The 12,917-nt window shown below is 40.6% G+C and overlaps 1 protein-coding gene across 1 annotated transcript; it reads right to left on the minus strand.

Moving 5' to 3' along the window:
- Window positions 1-869: 869 nt before the first annotated feature.
- On the minus strand, window positions 870-12,477 carry LOC117374007 (suppressor of tumorigenicity 14 protein homolog). Its single transcript, XM_033970142.2, has 19 exons — window positions 12,307-12,477; window positions 11,228-11,378; window positions 9,975-10,108; window positions 9,158-9,228; window positions 7,956-8,164; window positions 7,833-7,868; window positions 7,495-7,723; window positions 5,629-5,765; window positions 5,331-5,428; window positions 5,104-5,207; window positions 4,823-4,956; window positions 3,803-3,907; window positions 3,610-3,717; window positions 3,336-3,452; window positions 2,992-3,117; window positions 2,622-2,802; window positions 1,814-2,085; window positions 1,591-1,727; window positions 870-1,334 (listed from the first exon to the last, which is right to left on the minus strand). Exons 1-19 carry the CDS (start codon window positions 12,346-12,348, stop codon window positions 1,173-1,175), a joined length of 2,553 nt encoding a protein of 850 aa, XP_033826033.1. The 5' UTR covers window positions 12,349-12,477; the 3' UTR covers window positions 870-1,172.
- Between the last annotated feature and the right edge of the window lie 440 nt (window positions 12,478-12,917).

The following is a 12,917-nucleotide window of genomic DNA, read 5'->3' on the forward strand; positions in this document are numbered from 1 at the left end:
TATGATAAATATTTACCACAGGCACTATCCCACCAAACCTAGTCATATTTACAAAAACAGGAAAATCACATGCACTTTAACCAACACATGGCACTGCATAAACTATAAGGCAATTGAGCGAATAATCACTAAAATGTTTATGAATTATGGAAATAAATGCAATGGCCCTTACCTGGCCCTTTCTTCAGCTGTCCATACTTCCTTCCTCAGAGCAGTGGTTCCTTTCCTCTGTGTCTCATTCCCTACCTCCTTGTGTCCTTGCTTCCTCCCACTCATTTGTTTATTTGATTCAGACCCCGAGGAGACACAAAACCTGCTCATTGGAGAATGGAAATTCACTGTAACCTCAAAAAAAAAAATAAAATAAAAATAACATGTGTCTAAATGTTCAGTCTTTTTAATAAGAATGTAATGAGTCCAATCAGTTTGCTGCTAATGGATCATATGGGAAATTAAACACACAATGAAGTGACTGCAAAAACACAATCATAATACAAATACTTATTTCAATTTTAATGTTCACATAAAGAGACTATGTACAAATAAATAAGAAATAGAAAAGGGAAGCGACAACTGTGTTTGTTTGTAGTACCCAGAGAAATTAAAACTTTTACATTTTGTTCCCAAGGCACCTCTATAAAACAATGCATGTTGTGTTCACAGTAGGTTTAAGAATGTCCAAGACTACACTGCTTCTGAAGTAGAGGTTAAAGGTCCCAAATGTTTATATATATATATATATATATATATATATATATATATATATATATATATATATATATATATATATATATATATATATATATATATATATATATATATATATATATATATATAAAAACATATACATACAGTAAAAACACAAATTACAGAAGATTGGATTTCAAAATTAGCTCTAAAACATTTTTTCTTAGGATTGACCAGAATGAACCTGAGACAAAACAATAATTCCTGGTATTAAATATAGATTTATATAAAAACCCTGTAATGCATGACATTTTTATGATTTTCTTTACTAACAGACTGAGACGACATGTGCGTATAATTCATTTAGTGCATATTAGTTCATGTTAAACCCTGGTTTTGTTCTAGATTAATCCTGATATAGACCTTTGTGTTTGGTCCAGCTTGCTCTAGCACCACGTTAGATCTGGTCTAGTCCGGGTTTAGGTTCAGATCCCAGTGTTAGTCCTGATCCAATCTCTGAACTTTGTGACTCTGGCGTAGATTCCTGGTTTGTTCCTTTGAGCGCAGCCGTCTCCCCAACTCACCACCCCCGCAAGAAAAGCCCTCCCGCTGGGCTCCTGTACCGACAGAGGGCCCCCAGAGTCACCCTGTGCGCCAGAACACAACAGAACATGGTTAGACCAGACTTGAACAACAGTATATCTGCTGAGCTAAATACTGCGCCCGTCCAATCCCAGAATAAATTAGAAACTCAACTCTGTTGATTGAATATGTTAACCATGTTTTAACTGACAAATTACACTGAAGTTTTTCTCTTCTTCAGTGGTAAGATAAAAGTGTTAAACTTCTGAGCAATAACAACAGGAAAGTGATCATATTTCTTAGATATACGTAGAACCTTACCTGACAAGCATCGATGCCCCCCTGTAGGACTCCTGCACACAACATCTGCTCTGTCACATCATCTCCCATTAAAGCCTTGCACACGGTGGAGTTTACCAGACGAACTGAGGCCTTCTGTAGGGTCAGAGAGGTGGAACCTGAAAGCAGCATGAAGACCGATTTAGAGCATGTGAACACCACAAAGAACTGGTACAGAGCTACAGCGGTTTGGCTTGGTTCTCACCTCCCTCCCTGGTGGCACCCCAGCCTGTGATCCAGGCCTCGGTGCCAGAGCTGAAGCGGTGGGTCTCTGCAGGGAGGCAGATAGGCCACACATATTGGTTGAGGACCACGTCTTTGTCTAACTCCATCAGAGCCACATCATTGTTGTAAGTCATAGGGTCATAGTCAGGGTGAGCCAGAATCCTCTGCACTCTGCGCCGCACCGTCCACTCGTTTGCACTGCTCTGAGAGTGGAGCCCCAGGAGCACATCCCACTGGTCTGCTGAAGTGAACCTGAGAGGAACAGGGGACAATAAAGTTAGGAATCTATGGTGGTTTATGGCTTGAATTGTCTTTATATTTCGTTTTTCTACGGGAGATTTTCATAAAATCTGTTCTGTTTGTGTTAAAGAAGACACATTATGCATTTGTCATACATTACAGGATTGCTCAAGCTCTGAGTAAGATAAGGCAACATCCTTATAAAATTGTTAAAAGCTCATAAAATGTTAATTTTGCTAAATATTTCCCCTTTAAGGGGAATCTTGTTGATGTTAGTAATTCAGGAAAAAAATTGTTCCCCCTAACATTTGAAATCCCTCAGAGAGCTCCACAAGGTCAGAATCAGCTCTAGGTTTGTTGTTGTATTTAAGAGTAAAGTCCTGCAGGAAAGAAATGGTGCTATTGTTTGAGATGACTCATTTTTCTGGCATTGCATTTGCTCTTAGTATCTTAGTATCTTTACTGACCAGCTAGTTACACTGTAGTAAGCTGCAGTATTTAAATCTTTACTATTATGTAGTGTGATGATGTGTAGTATTATCACTGACCTGTTGGTGGCACTGTTGTACACACAGTGTGCTGCTGTCAGGATCCATCTCTTGTTCAGGACTGACGCTCCACAGACATGTATTTTGTCCAGGTGCAGACTCACCTGCCACGGCCACTCCCCCAAGCGGGACTCAACTCCACCCACAATTCTGGAGGAGCGGTATGGACGTGCGCCACACTCTGAAAGTACACCGGCATTGCACTACTATTACTATAAATTTTTACTACTACTATACTGACTCCACTCTGTAAGTATCCTCAAAATAAAAACAGAAAACACAACAATCTTTTTTTGTTGTTGTTGTTTTTATCACTGAATTGGCAGTCCTCCATCTCTTTCTCTGATTGTCATCATCAGCATTAACTCACCACAATTCTCCTCATCTGATCCATCCTGACAGTCTCTGTTTCCGTCACACTCGGGGTTTGAGCGACTCACACAGCGACCATCGGAACAGCGGAACGAGAACTGCGAGCATGACTCCAGGAACATGGCTGTGTGTGAGCGCATAAGTTAACAACAACTTCCTCCTTCCTTCACTGACAGAGGACTGTCTGTAGACCTCTCCATTAAGAAAAATTCAATCATATATCATTGACTATTAGGCATGACTTCATTAAAATCCAACTGCCCCAGCCCTAGTTTGGACTATTACAGTGCAGAGTTAGTAAATACAGTTTAAGGGTTGAAAAATGCTGAGGGTTAGACTCACATTTCTCACAGTGGGCCTCATCAGATCCATCACCACACTCATCTATACTGTTACACTTGAGGTTAACAGATACGCAGCGACCATTGGAGCACAAAAACTCTCCCGCTTTACACCGCTCTATAAACGAAAAGATAGTTAGAGCAGGACTACACCTGGTGAAAAATCAAATCATGAAAAATCTATTGGCACTTTGATTCCTGTTGTCTTGGAATACTGTTGTTTTGTTGTTGGGCAAGACACATTATCCACCTGGCCCAATTACTGTAATTCTCACCACAGTTTTCCTCATCCGTGTTGTCTCCGCAGTCATCGAAGCCATCACATTGCCAGAACTTGGGCTTACAAATAGAGTTTCTACACTTCAGTTGGGACTCACTGCAAACTGTAATCAACAAACCACTTTTAAACAATGTGTATGAGTATGAAGGAGGTGTCTGGGGAGTGGGAGGTATTAGTAGTGGACGTACCACAATTTTCTTCGTCGCTGCCATCTCCACAATCGTTAAACCCATCACATTTCAGGTCTGGTTTCACACAGAGATTATTGGAGCACTGGAACCTTCCGGGACACGCTGGGACAGACACAGACATACACTATACACATAAACTGAGGAAATTAGAAGAAATTATTTTATGCATGTCTTTTATCTTATCATAGTTTAAATTTTATCATATATCATATCATATTATAGTGTACAGGTACATCATGAGTTATGTTGAGCACCCTCTGTGGGATGAGTTTAAGTTAATGCCATTAGGACATCGGTACAGAATGCTTTTAGCAACCAAGAAGGTGTACAAAGGATCATTCATGTCAAGTGCTGTCGGTTTGTTAAACTAATGAATTGAAACGTTTATATCAATGAGCAGCAACCTTCTTTTAAATGTAGCAGACATTTTATAACATATTTGATTTTAAAGTTGATGGAATGACTGATGTGTTCATGTGATGGTGAACCAAAGACAAATTTCCACTTTGGTGGGCAATTAAGTTAAAGTTAAGTGATATTTTGTTTATCACTCCTAGTTTGTTCAATGACAATGGCAATAAAGCTTTTTTTTCTGGATTCTAAAACTAATTAATACAAACAACAAAAAAACTTAAGTTTAAAGTATAGACCTTTTACAATACTATGATGGAGGGAAACAAAATATATGGTGGAATATTATAATTACATAGTGTTTTTCTGGGTCCACAACAATGTATCATGTTCAAAATCAATCTATCTATCAGTCTATCAATCTATCAATCTATCAATCTAGCAATCTAGCAATCTAGCAATCTATCAATCTATCTCTCTCTATCTCTATATATAGCAGCTCAGTGTGTGATCTGTGATATGTGACCTGCGTTAACACACAACAAAATATTTTTTTATTTTTTTTAGTTTACATGATACAACACGTTAATGTGACCAGCCCTACAAGAACATAAATGTAAACCTACTGAGTTGTGCTTGGTCAGTGGTGTGTAGCATAAGACTTACGGTTAGTGGGGACATAAGCCTCGTACTCAGCAGTAAATCCCTGGTTCACTCTGGAAGAATCTGAATGAAACTTGACAGAGAGCTGAGAGCTGCGGAATGTTTGCACTGGTGTCTTCAGTTCACTGCCACATAATCTGGAAAATTATATAACACATACATATTATATTACATATAAATCTGTGGGTTTATTTGTTTAATCATTGGGAAAATAAGCAGATATGCTATTTATTCAACCAGGAATTTCTGAACATATTTGTAATAGTCTGAGATTTAAGACCCACCTCTTGCCGTTGACCTCCACATAGTCCTGGGAACAGTCCAGGTCCTGGTTCTGACCCACAAAGAACTTTCTGAACAGGACTTTGATAAACTTATCCTCTGCAGTCTATTGGGGAGATATATGAACAAAGTCAGAAGCTGTGTTTCCTGCTGTGAGATATGAAATAATTGAATTTGGACTAGGTTCGGGGTAAAAATGGGTGGACTTGTGTCTTTTGTGTTGACAGACCTGTATATCCCAGGAGCAGCTGCTCTGAGGAGGGTAGTTGGAGGGGTAGAAGGGAGAAGAGAACACACCTTTCCCTGTGGTTAGCAAACCTCCACATTCTGTACAGAGATATCACAAAACTACTAAGCACTATTACCACTTCTGATGCACGCAATCTTTCTGACACCTCATTTAAACTTTACATCTTGATTTACACTGCCCTCTAGTGTCAAGGCTTATGTACTTTTCTGTTAAGCACAAAGTGTCAATATACACCATCCATGTAAATTATCTAATATTTTGAAATACAATTTTGTACCATTCTCTTTGATTTTAATCTGGGAGTAGTTGGCTCTGAATCCAGGGAAATTTTTTTCATTGTTTGTGACGAGCGTCAGCAGCATTACGTTTCCAGACGAGAGATAGGAGAGGGATTGGTGAGGGTATCCACACTGCCTGGAAGAAATAAAAAATATTATTACAAAATAGGAATAGCAGGAAAAATGCAGACAAGATCAGAGCAGACAGGAGCAGAGTCAAAGGAGCAGACAGGAGCAGACAGGAGCAGACAGGAGCAGAAAGGAGCAGAAAGGAGCAGAACAGACAGGAGCAGAAAGGAGCAGAAAGGAGCAGAATAGACAGGAGCAGAAAGGAGCAGAAAGGAGCAGACAGGAGCAGAAAGGAGCAGAGCAGACAGGAGCAGAAAGGAGCAGAAAGGAGCAGAGAAGACAGGAGCAGAAAGGAGCAGAGCAGACAGGAGAAGAGGAGCAGAGCAGACAGGAGCAGAAAGGAGCAGAACAGACAGGAGCAGAAAGGAGCAGAGCAGACAGGAGCAGAAAGGAGCAGAACAGACAGGAGCAGAAAGGAGCAGAGCAGACAGGAGCAGAAAGGAGCAGAAAGGAGCAGAAAGGAGCAGAGAAGACAGGAGCAGAAAGGAGCAGAGCAGACAGGAGAAGAGGAGCAGAGCAGACAGGAGCAGAAAGGAGCAGAGCAGACAGGAGAAGAAAGGAGCAGAACAGACAGGAGCAGAAAGGAGCAGAGCAGACAGGAGCAGACAGGAGCAGAAAGGAGCAGAGCAGACAGGAGAAGAGGAGCAGAGCAGACAGGAGCAGAAAGGAGCAGAAAGGAGCAGAACAGACATGAGCAGAAAGGAGCAGAGCAGACAGGAGTAGAAAGGAGCAAAAAGGAGCAGAGAAGACAGGAGCAGACAGGAGCAGAAAGGAGCAGAACAGACAGGAGCAGAAAGGAGCAGAGCAGACAGGAGTAGAAAGGAGCAGAACAGACAGGAGCAGAAAGGAGCAGAGCAGACAGGAGCAGGCAGGAGCAGACAGGAGCAGAACAGACAGGAGCAGAACAGACAGGAGCAGAAAGGAGTAGAAAGGAGCAGAAAGGAGCAGAGAAGACAGGAGCAGACAGGAGCAGAAAGGAGCAGAACAGACAGGAGCAGAAAGGAGCAGAACAGACAGGAGCAGAAAGGAGCAGAGCAGACAGGAGCAGAAAGGAGCAGAAAGGAGCAGAGAAGACAGGAGCAGGCAGGAGCAGACAGGATCAGAAAGGAGCAGAGCAGACAGGAGAAGAGGAGCAGAACAGACAGGAGCAGAAAGGAGCAGAAAGGAGCAGAGCAGACAGGAGCAGAAAGGAGCAGAGCAGACAGGAGCAGAAAGGAGCAGAACAGACAGGAGCAGAAAGGAGTAGAGCAGACAGGAGCAGAAAGGAGCAGAAAGGAGCAGAGAAGACAGGAGCAGGCAGGAGCAGACAGGAGCAGAAAGGAGCAGAGCAGACAGGAGAAGAGGAGCAGAACAGACAGGAGCAGAAAGGAGCAGAAAGGAGCAGAGCAGACAGGAGCAGAAAGGAGCAGAGCAGACAGGAGCAGAAAGGAGCAGAACAGACAGGAGCAGAAAGGAGCAGAGCAGACAGGAGCAGAAAGGAGCAGAACAGACAGGAGCAGAAAGGAGCAGAGCAGACAGGAGCAGAAAGGAGCAGAACAGACAGGAGCAGAAAGGAGCAGAACAGACAGGAGCAGAAAGGAGCAAAAAGGAGCAGAGAAGACAGGAGCAGGCAGGAGCAGACAGGAGCAGAAAGGAGCAGAAAGGAGTGGAGAGGAGCAGACAGAAGCAAAGCAGAACAGACAGGAGCAAAGCAGACAGGAGCAAAGCAGACAGGAGCAGACAGTGAATATCCTTACTCTGCGATTAGACGGTTTTCAATAGGGACCAGCGAGTCGTAGATTCTGATGAAGTCTTGCTCACAGTTATCCTCCAGTATGAGGGTATGAAAGTCCAGATTGATCCTGAATCCTGGTTCTGCCTTGAGTCTCCACTGGACAAACACATTCGGGGGGTATGGGTTATCTGGAAAACCGGGAGACTCCACCACTCCTCCATCTTTTACTCGCAGTGTGAAGGACTTCTTCACTGTAAATATGGAAAATAAGACACTATTGGATTATCCATACCTAAACATGGATCTTGGTAAGGAAATTACCGTACTGGGATTAGCTAAAGAATAAAATATTCCACTCACCAAATAGAGACTTCCTGTTCATACGAGGATCAATGGCTGTAAAAGATAAGTAATAATAAGTAAAAGAAGTGCTATCTGTATTTTTCACCAGGTCTGAATCGTATGTGTGCATATGTTACGTACCTCCAGAGATGACCTGGTCGACTTGCAATGCATTCTTAGGGGGTATGAGCACTCGCCCTTGACCTCTGATCCCGGTCCTACTCAGGGTATTGCCTGACGGACCCATTTCTAGCAGAGACTCCATGGCTTCATCCAGCAAAGCATTGTGGGAGTCAGGAGCAGAGAACTCAGACTGGTAATAGGCCACAACGCTGTTCTCCCTTGATTCACTGTAAAATAAATCAAGGCACTGTTTAACCAAGTGGGTTAGCTAGAGTCTTGGGAGTTAATGTCTACAAAGAAAGCCAATGTTTACTAGTAGTTTTTTGTATTAGTTTAGTTTTGTCTTTATTTGAAGCGACAATGTCCAGAGACAATAAAATCATAATCTGATGTGAAACAGAGGTGTTCCACACCAGATTATATCTTAATAGTTAGTTTCCAATCGCAGTCCCTGATTTACATAAAGAAAATTATACAGTGCAATTACAATCAGTCAACAATACGAACAATTCACATTGTCCACTCTCTGACTCAAACACTCTCACACAATATCACACGTACAATACAACCACACATCTCAACAATGAGTGCTATATATTTGTTATATATTTACAAAATCATGAATTTGCTTCATCTTACAAAATACATGCTAACCTACCATTTCTACATTTCAATATTACAACAGTCCAAAGCTTTAAAAAATATATATGTACCAAATTTGGCAGTAGTTGCTATTGCCTCTCATTATTAGTGTCAGCAGTTTTCATTATTCTACAACCATGCAAGCAATACCTGTTAATACTGTAATAACTACAACTACATTTCCTGTAAACTGAGCAGACATTATCTGTGCATTAATCAATAATATTACTCCTCCTTCTTCAAGAGAAACTGCAGCTCAACCTTAAACTTGGACTGATGATTACTGTAGAACAGGTTATAGCACAGCTCCACCCAGACACTCCTTAGACCTGACTATAGACCTGGTCTCGATCTGAATTCAACTGGTTTAGTCTCCCAAGTGTGAATCACATATCTGAAAACACACCTGTTACCTCACCTGTAGGCAAAATCAACAAGTTAGTCTTGAAAAAACTTTTTATGGAGACAACTTTCAAAATACTTGGCTTATTTGAATGCCTTTTTAACTAGGTAGTTGAAATGCATACATTGTGAGAGCAGAGGATTTAGAAAAGAGGAAGATGAAACAACTGTGATACCTGAAGGCCTGGACAGAGGATCCTGTGAAGTACTTTGCCAGGACCGAGTTCTTGTTATAGATGATTCTGAGCTAAGTTGAGGGAAAAAATTATAAATGTAAATATGTCCTATACATTTAATATATTACTATCCTCAATTTTGTTTATAACATGTTTACAGCAAAACTGAAATACAGAACAGCATAACAACAAGAGGAACCAAGTTAAAGAAGTTTTTTTAATGCATGTGCCATAAAGTAGGAGGAAATTAATGTCATAAAAGCATGTTTACGCAGTTAACATTTGGATGTTTTTTGCCTGATGCCCTTCTTGTTGCAAACAATAAAATTTACATATTGAGTGGAGAAGGCAGTATGGGTTTATGTTTAATAACTTTGGAAATAACACTGCACTCATGTGTCATCTTTAAATGTACATGTACAGTGCTATTATATACAATCAAATTAAATACTATTAAAAGTGCAATATGTAACTTTTCTGGTTATGCTTTTATCCACGGATATGCTATTACTTTGCCTCATATCACAGTATCGTATTGTCTATTTCCATGGAGGTAAGCAGGTAACACAGAATATATATATATATATATATATATATATATATATATATATATATATATATATATATATATATATAGAGAGAGAGAGAGAGAGAGAGAGAGAGAGAGAGAGAGAGAGAGAGAGAGAGAGAGAGAGAGAGAGAGAGAGAGAGAGAATATATATATTCATATATATCATAGATTAGCTTGTTAGAAAATATTAGCTTGTTAGAAAATATTGTGCATGCTAAATTTGTTACATTAAGCGCTGATGCAGACCTGCTTTTGGACCAGGGAGGACAGCTCTCTGAAGGGTTGGCTGTTTGGTTCTTCGTAGTCCTGGACGAAGGGCTGGTTCTGGATCTCCATTGATCCGATGTAGAGTCTGGGCAAAGTCTGGACTTCCTTGTGATCTAAAAGAGAAAGAGAAACACCCATCAGTAGAACTACCAGAACAAACATCTACAACAGGTGCAACAAATTCCTATCTCTAAGTGAGCACCCAGGCACCCTGCGGAGGAAATCATTTCAAATGCTTGTATTCGCGATCTTGTCCTTTTGGTCATTACCCAAAGCTCACAACTATAGATGAGGGTGGGTGAATGTAGATTGACCAGTATATCTAAAGCTTTGCCTTTCAACTCAGCTCCTTCACCACAACAGACTGATAGAGAGATGGCTTCACTGCAGACGCTGCTCTGATTCGCCTGTCACTCTCATGCTCCATCCTTCCCTCACTCATGAACAACACCACCTTTTCCGGTCGAGAACCGTGGCCTCAGCTGATTCTCATCCCAGCTGCTTCACACTTGGCTGCAAACTGCCCCAGTGCCTGCTGCAGGTCCTTGCTCGATGAAGCCATCAAGACAACATCATCTGCAAACAGCAGAGATGAGAACCCGTGGTCCAAGAACTGGAAATTCTGTTCATAAATACAATGAACATAACCAGTGACAAAGGGCAGCCCTGGTGGAGTCCAATATGCAGATCTGACTTACTGCCGGCAATGCAAGCACAGCTCCTGCTCCTGACCCCACCCCCCAAAGGACACTACGAGGGACACGGTCGAATGCCTTCTCCAGATCCACAAAACACATGTGGACTCCCATGAACCCGATGGAGAGTATACAGATGGTCCAGTGTTCTGTAACTGGGACAAAACCCACACTGCTCCTTACTGGGGAAGCTGAGACACGTGATTCCCCTTTAGTTGGAACACACCCTCCAGTCCCCCTTCTTAAACAGAGGGACCACCAGCCCAGTATGATATTTCTACTTTGTCAGAAATGTGTGTGTTAGGCTTGACAAAAGCATCAAAACTCAAATACTAATTGATAAAAAATAGTATCAGAACTAGATACTCATTTGAGTAAGTATCGATACTGTAAAAACACATTAACAACACAATTTGACCTTTACTGAATAGAATCATCTTAAGCCTTATCAGAACTAATATAAAATCATGGTAGACTGATTGAAATTCTAGTTTAGTGTGTGGGGGTGTTAAATAAATGGCTAAGTTAAGTCCTTACTGTGAAATTTCAGCACCAGCACAGTGGTGAGTACAGCTATGAAGACTGCTCCAAGAGTGAGTCCCAGACCAATCCAAAGTCTCTTTCGACGAGGACTCTTCTCCACTGCAGTGCCATCTGATGCTTGGAGGAATGTATCCCACTCTGGACCCTAAAACACACACACAAATACTTTACTAATTATTTTAACAACTACTGTCCCCCCTGTGTTGCTGTGGCAGTGATTAGCTTGTACCACTGGTTTGTAGTTACTTTTAGGTAAACATACATACTGCTGACATACTGAATTAGAGTCATTCAATAAACAGAAATGTGTGTCCTCTTCTGTCTAGTAATCAGCTCGACCCCACGATTCAAGGAAATTTAACCCTAACCCCTAACACGACGGACATTTGAAGTTTGAAAAGTTCACATCCACTGTCACTGGGTCTCTGGTTTCTCTCCCTGAGGTAGCACTCTTTCAGTTTCTGTAGTATATGTTTCAGCTCTGGGACAGTTTTTCTTCTCAAACACAGAGAGTGACAGCAATAACAGTGTAGTAATAGTAATAGTAGTACAACATTTTGCATTTCTGTGGAATTTTATTATATAATATAATAATGTAGTCTAAATCTATGGCTAGAAGTAATAGAAGTATAGGCCAGCTACTGGCAGTTGTAGAAGTTGTCATTAGGAATAGGTACCTACCAGTGCCAGGTAGTTACTACCAGTGCCGCTATTTTCCTACACTCTGTAGGCTGTATGAGACATGTGTTTAATGTCCTATAGGTAGGCCTATCATAGTCCCTTAAATACATTATACTAAACAGTATTTATTTTTTTAAATAAATAAATTTATACAAATTATATAAATATAATTATATAAAATACATATTTTTTAAAGAAAAAAGGAACGTAGCCTGATAAGCCAAAAGACTGTGTTATCAAAGTAGGTAATATTAGTTTCTATTCAAATATGTGTTAGTTAACCACAATACAATACCAGTGTATGACTAATACAGGCCTATTCAGTCTCACTATCGATGATACGTGGATACGACACTCCGCTGTGCACCTGTCACAGGTAAAGAAGCACTCACCTGTTTCGGACTAAATTTCTCTCCCGAGTCCAGTTCGTCCATTTCTTTTTCGAGGGTAGTCAAAATCTACAAACACAGATGTAATCCTGGAAAGAAATCTAAAAACACTGCTCCTCCGTTAAATCCACGACACTGACATTTCTCCTTTTCGTTCTGTGTCCAATGAAATCAAAATAAATAAATATATAAAAAATATAAAATAAAGTTAGAGTGAACGTCTTAAAAGTTGTGTCCCCGCGTTAGTGTAGGCTCGTCCAGACCAGTGGATCAGGTCCAGTCCACAGCGCACCTGAACTTAAACTAAGTGAAATAATGAAGGAAGTGATCCAAGAGTCACACCTGAGCTCCCAGCATGCATCGCGGTTCCTGTCTGTCCTCAGGCTACAGGCGCATATGGGGCCCTTAGAGCAGAGCAGTTCTGCTCCTGTTCCTGACAAAAGCATATATATATATATATATATATATATATATATATATATATATATATATATATATATATATATATATATATATATATATATATATATATATATATATATATATATATATAGGGGGAGTCCTGTGCAACCTTAAAAACAAACAAACAAATAAACAAACAAACATCTGTTTGC

This window comes from Periophthalmus magnuspinnatus, chromosome 7 (genome assembly GCF_009829125.3).
Source record: "Periophthalmus magnuspinnatus isolate fPerMag1 chromosome 7, fPerMag1.2.pri, whole genome shotgun sequence".
Taxonomy (NCBI): Eukaryota; Metazoa; Chordata; class Actinopteri; order Gobiiformes; family Gobiidae; genus Periophthalmus; species Periophthalmus magnuspinnatus.

What these genes read in the sequence shown, in the direction of transcription:
- LOC117374007 (XM_033970142.2), bottom strand. Translation starts at nt 12,348, where the DNA reads ATGGACGAACTGGACTCGGGAGAGAAATTTAGTCCGAAACAG. An exon ending in ATCAGATGAGGAGAATTGTG is followed by an intron (nt 2,803 to 2,991) that starts GTGAGTTAATGC and finishes GTGTACTTTCAG; the next exon opens with AGTGTGGCGCACGTCCATAC. An exon ending in GGGTGCCACCAGGGAGGGAG is followed by an intron (nt 1,728 to 1,813) that starts GTGAGAACCAAG and finishes TGCTGCTTTCAG; the next exon opens with GTTCCACCTCTCTGACCCTA.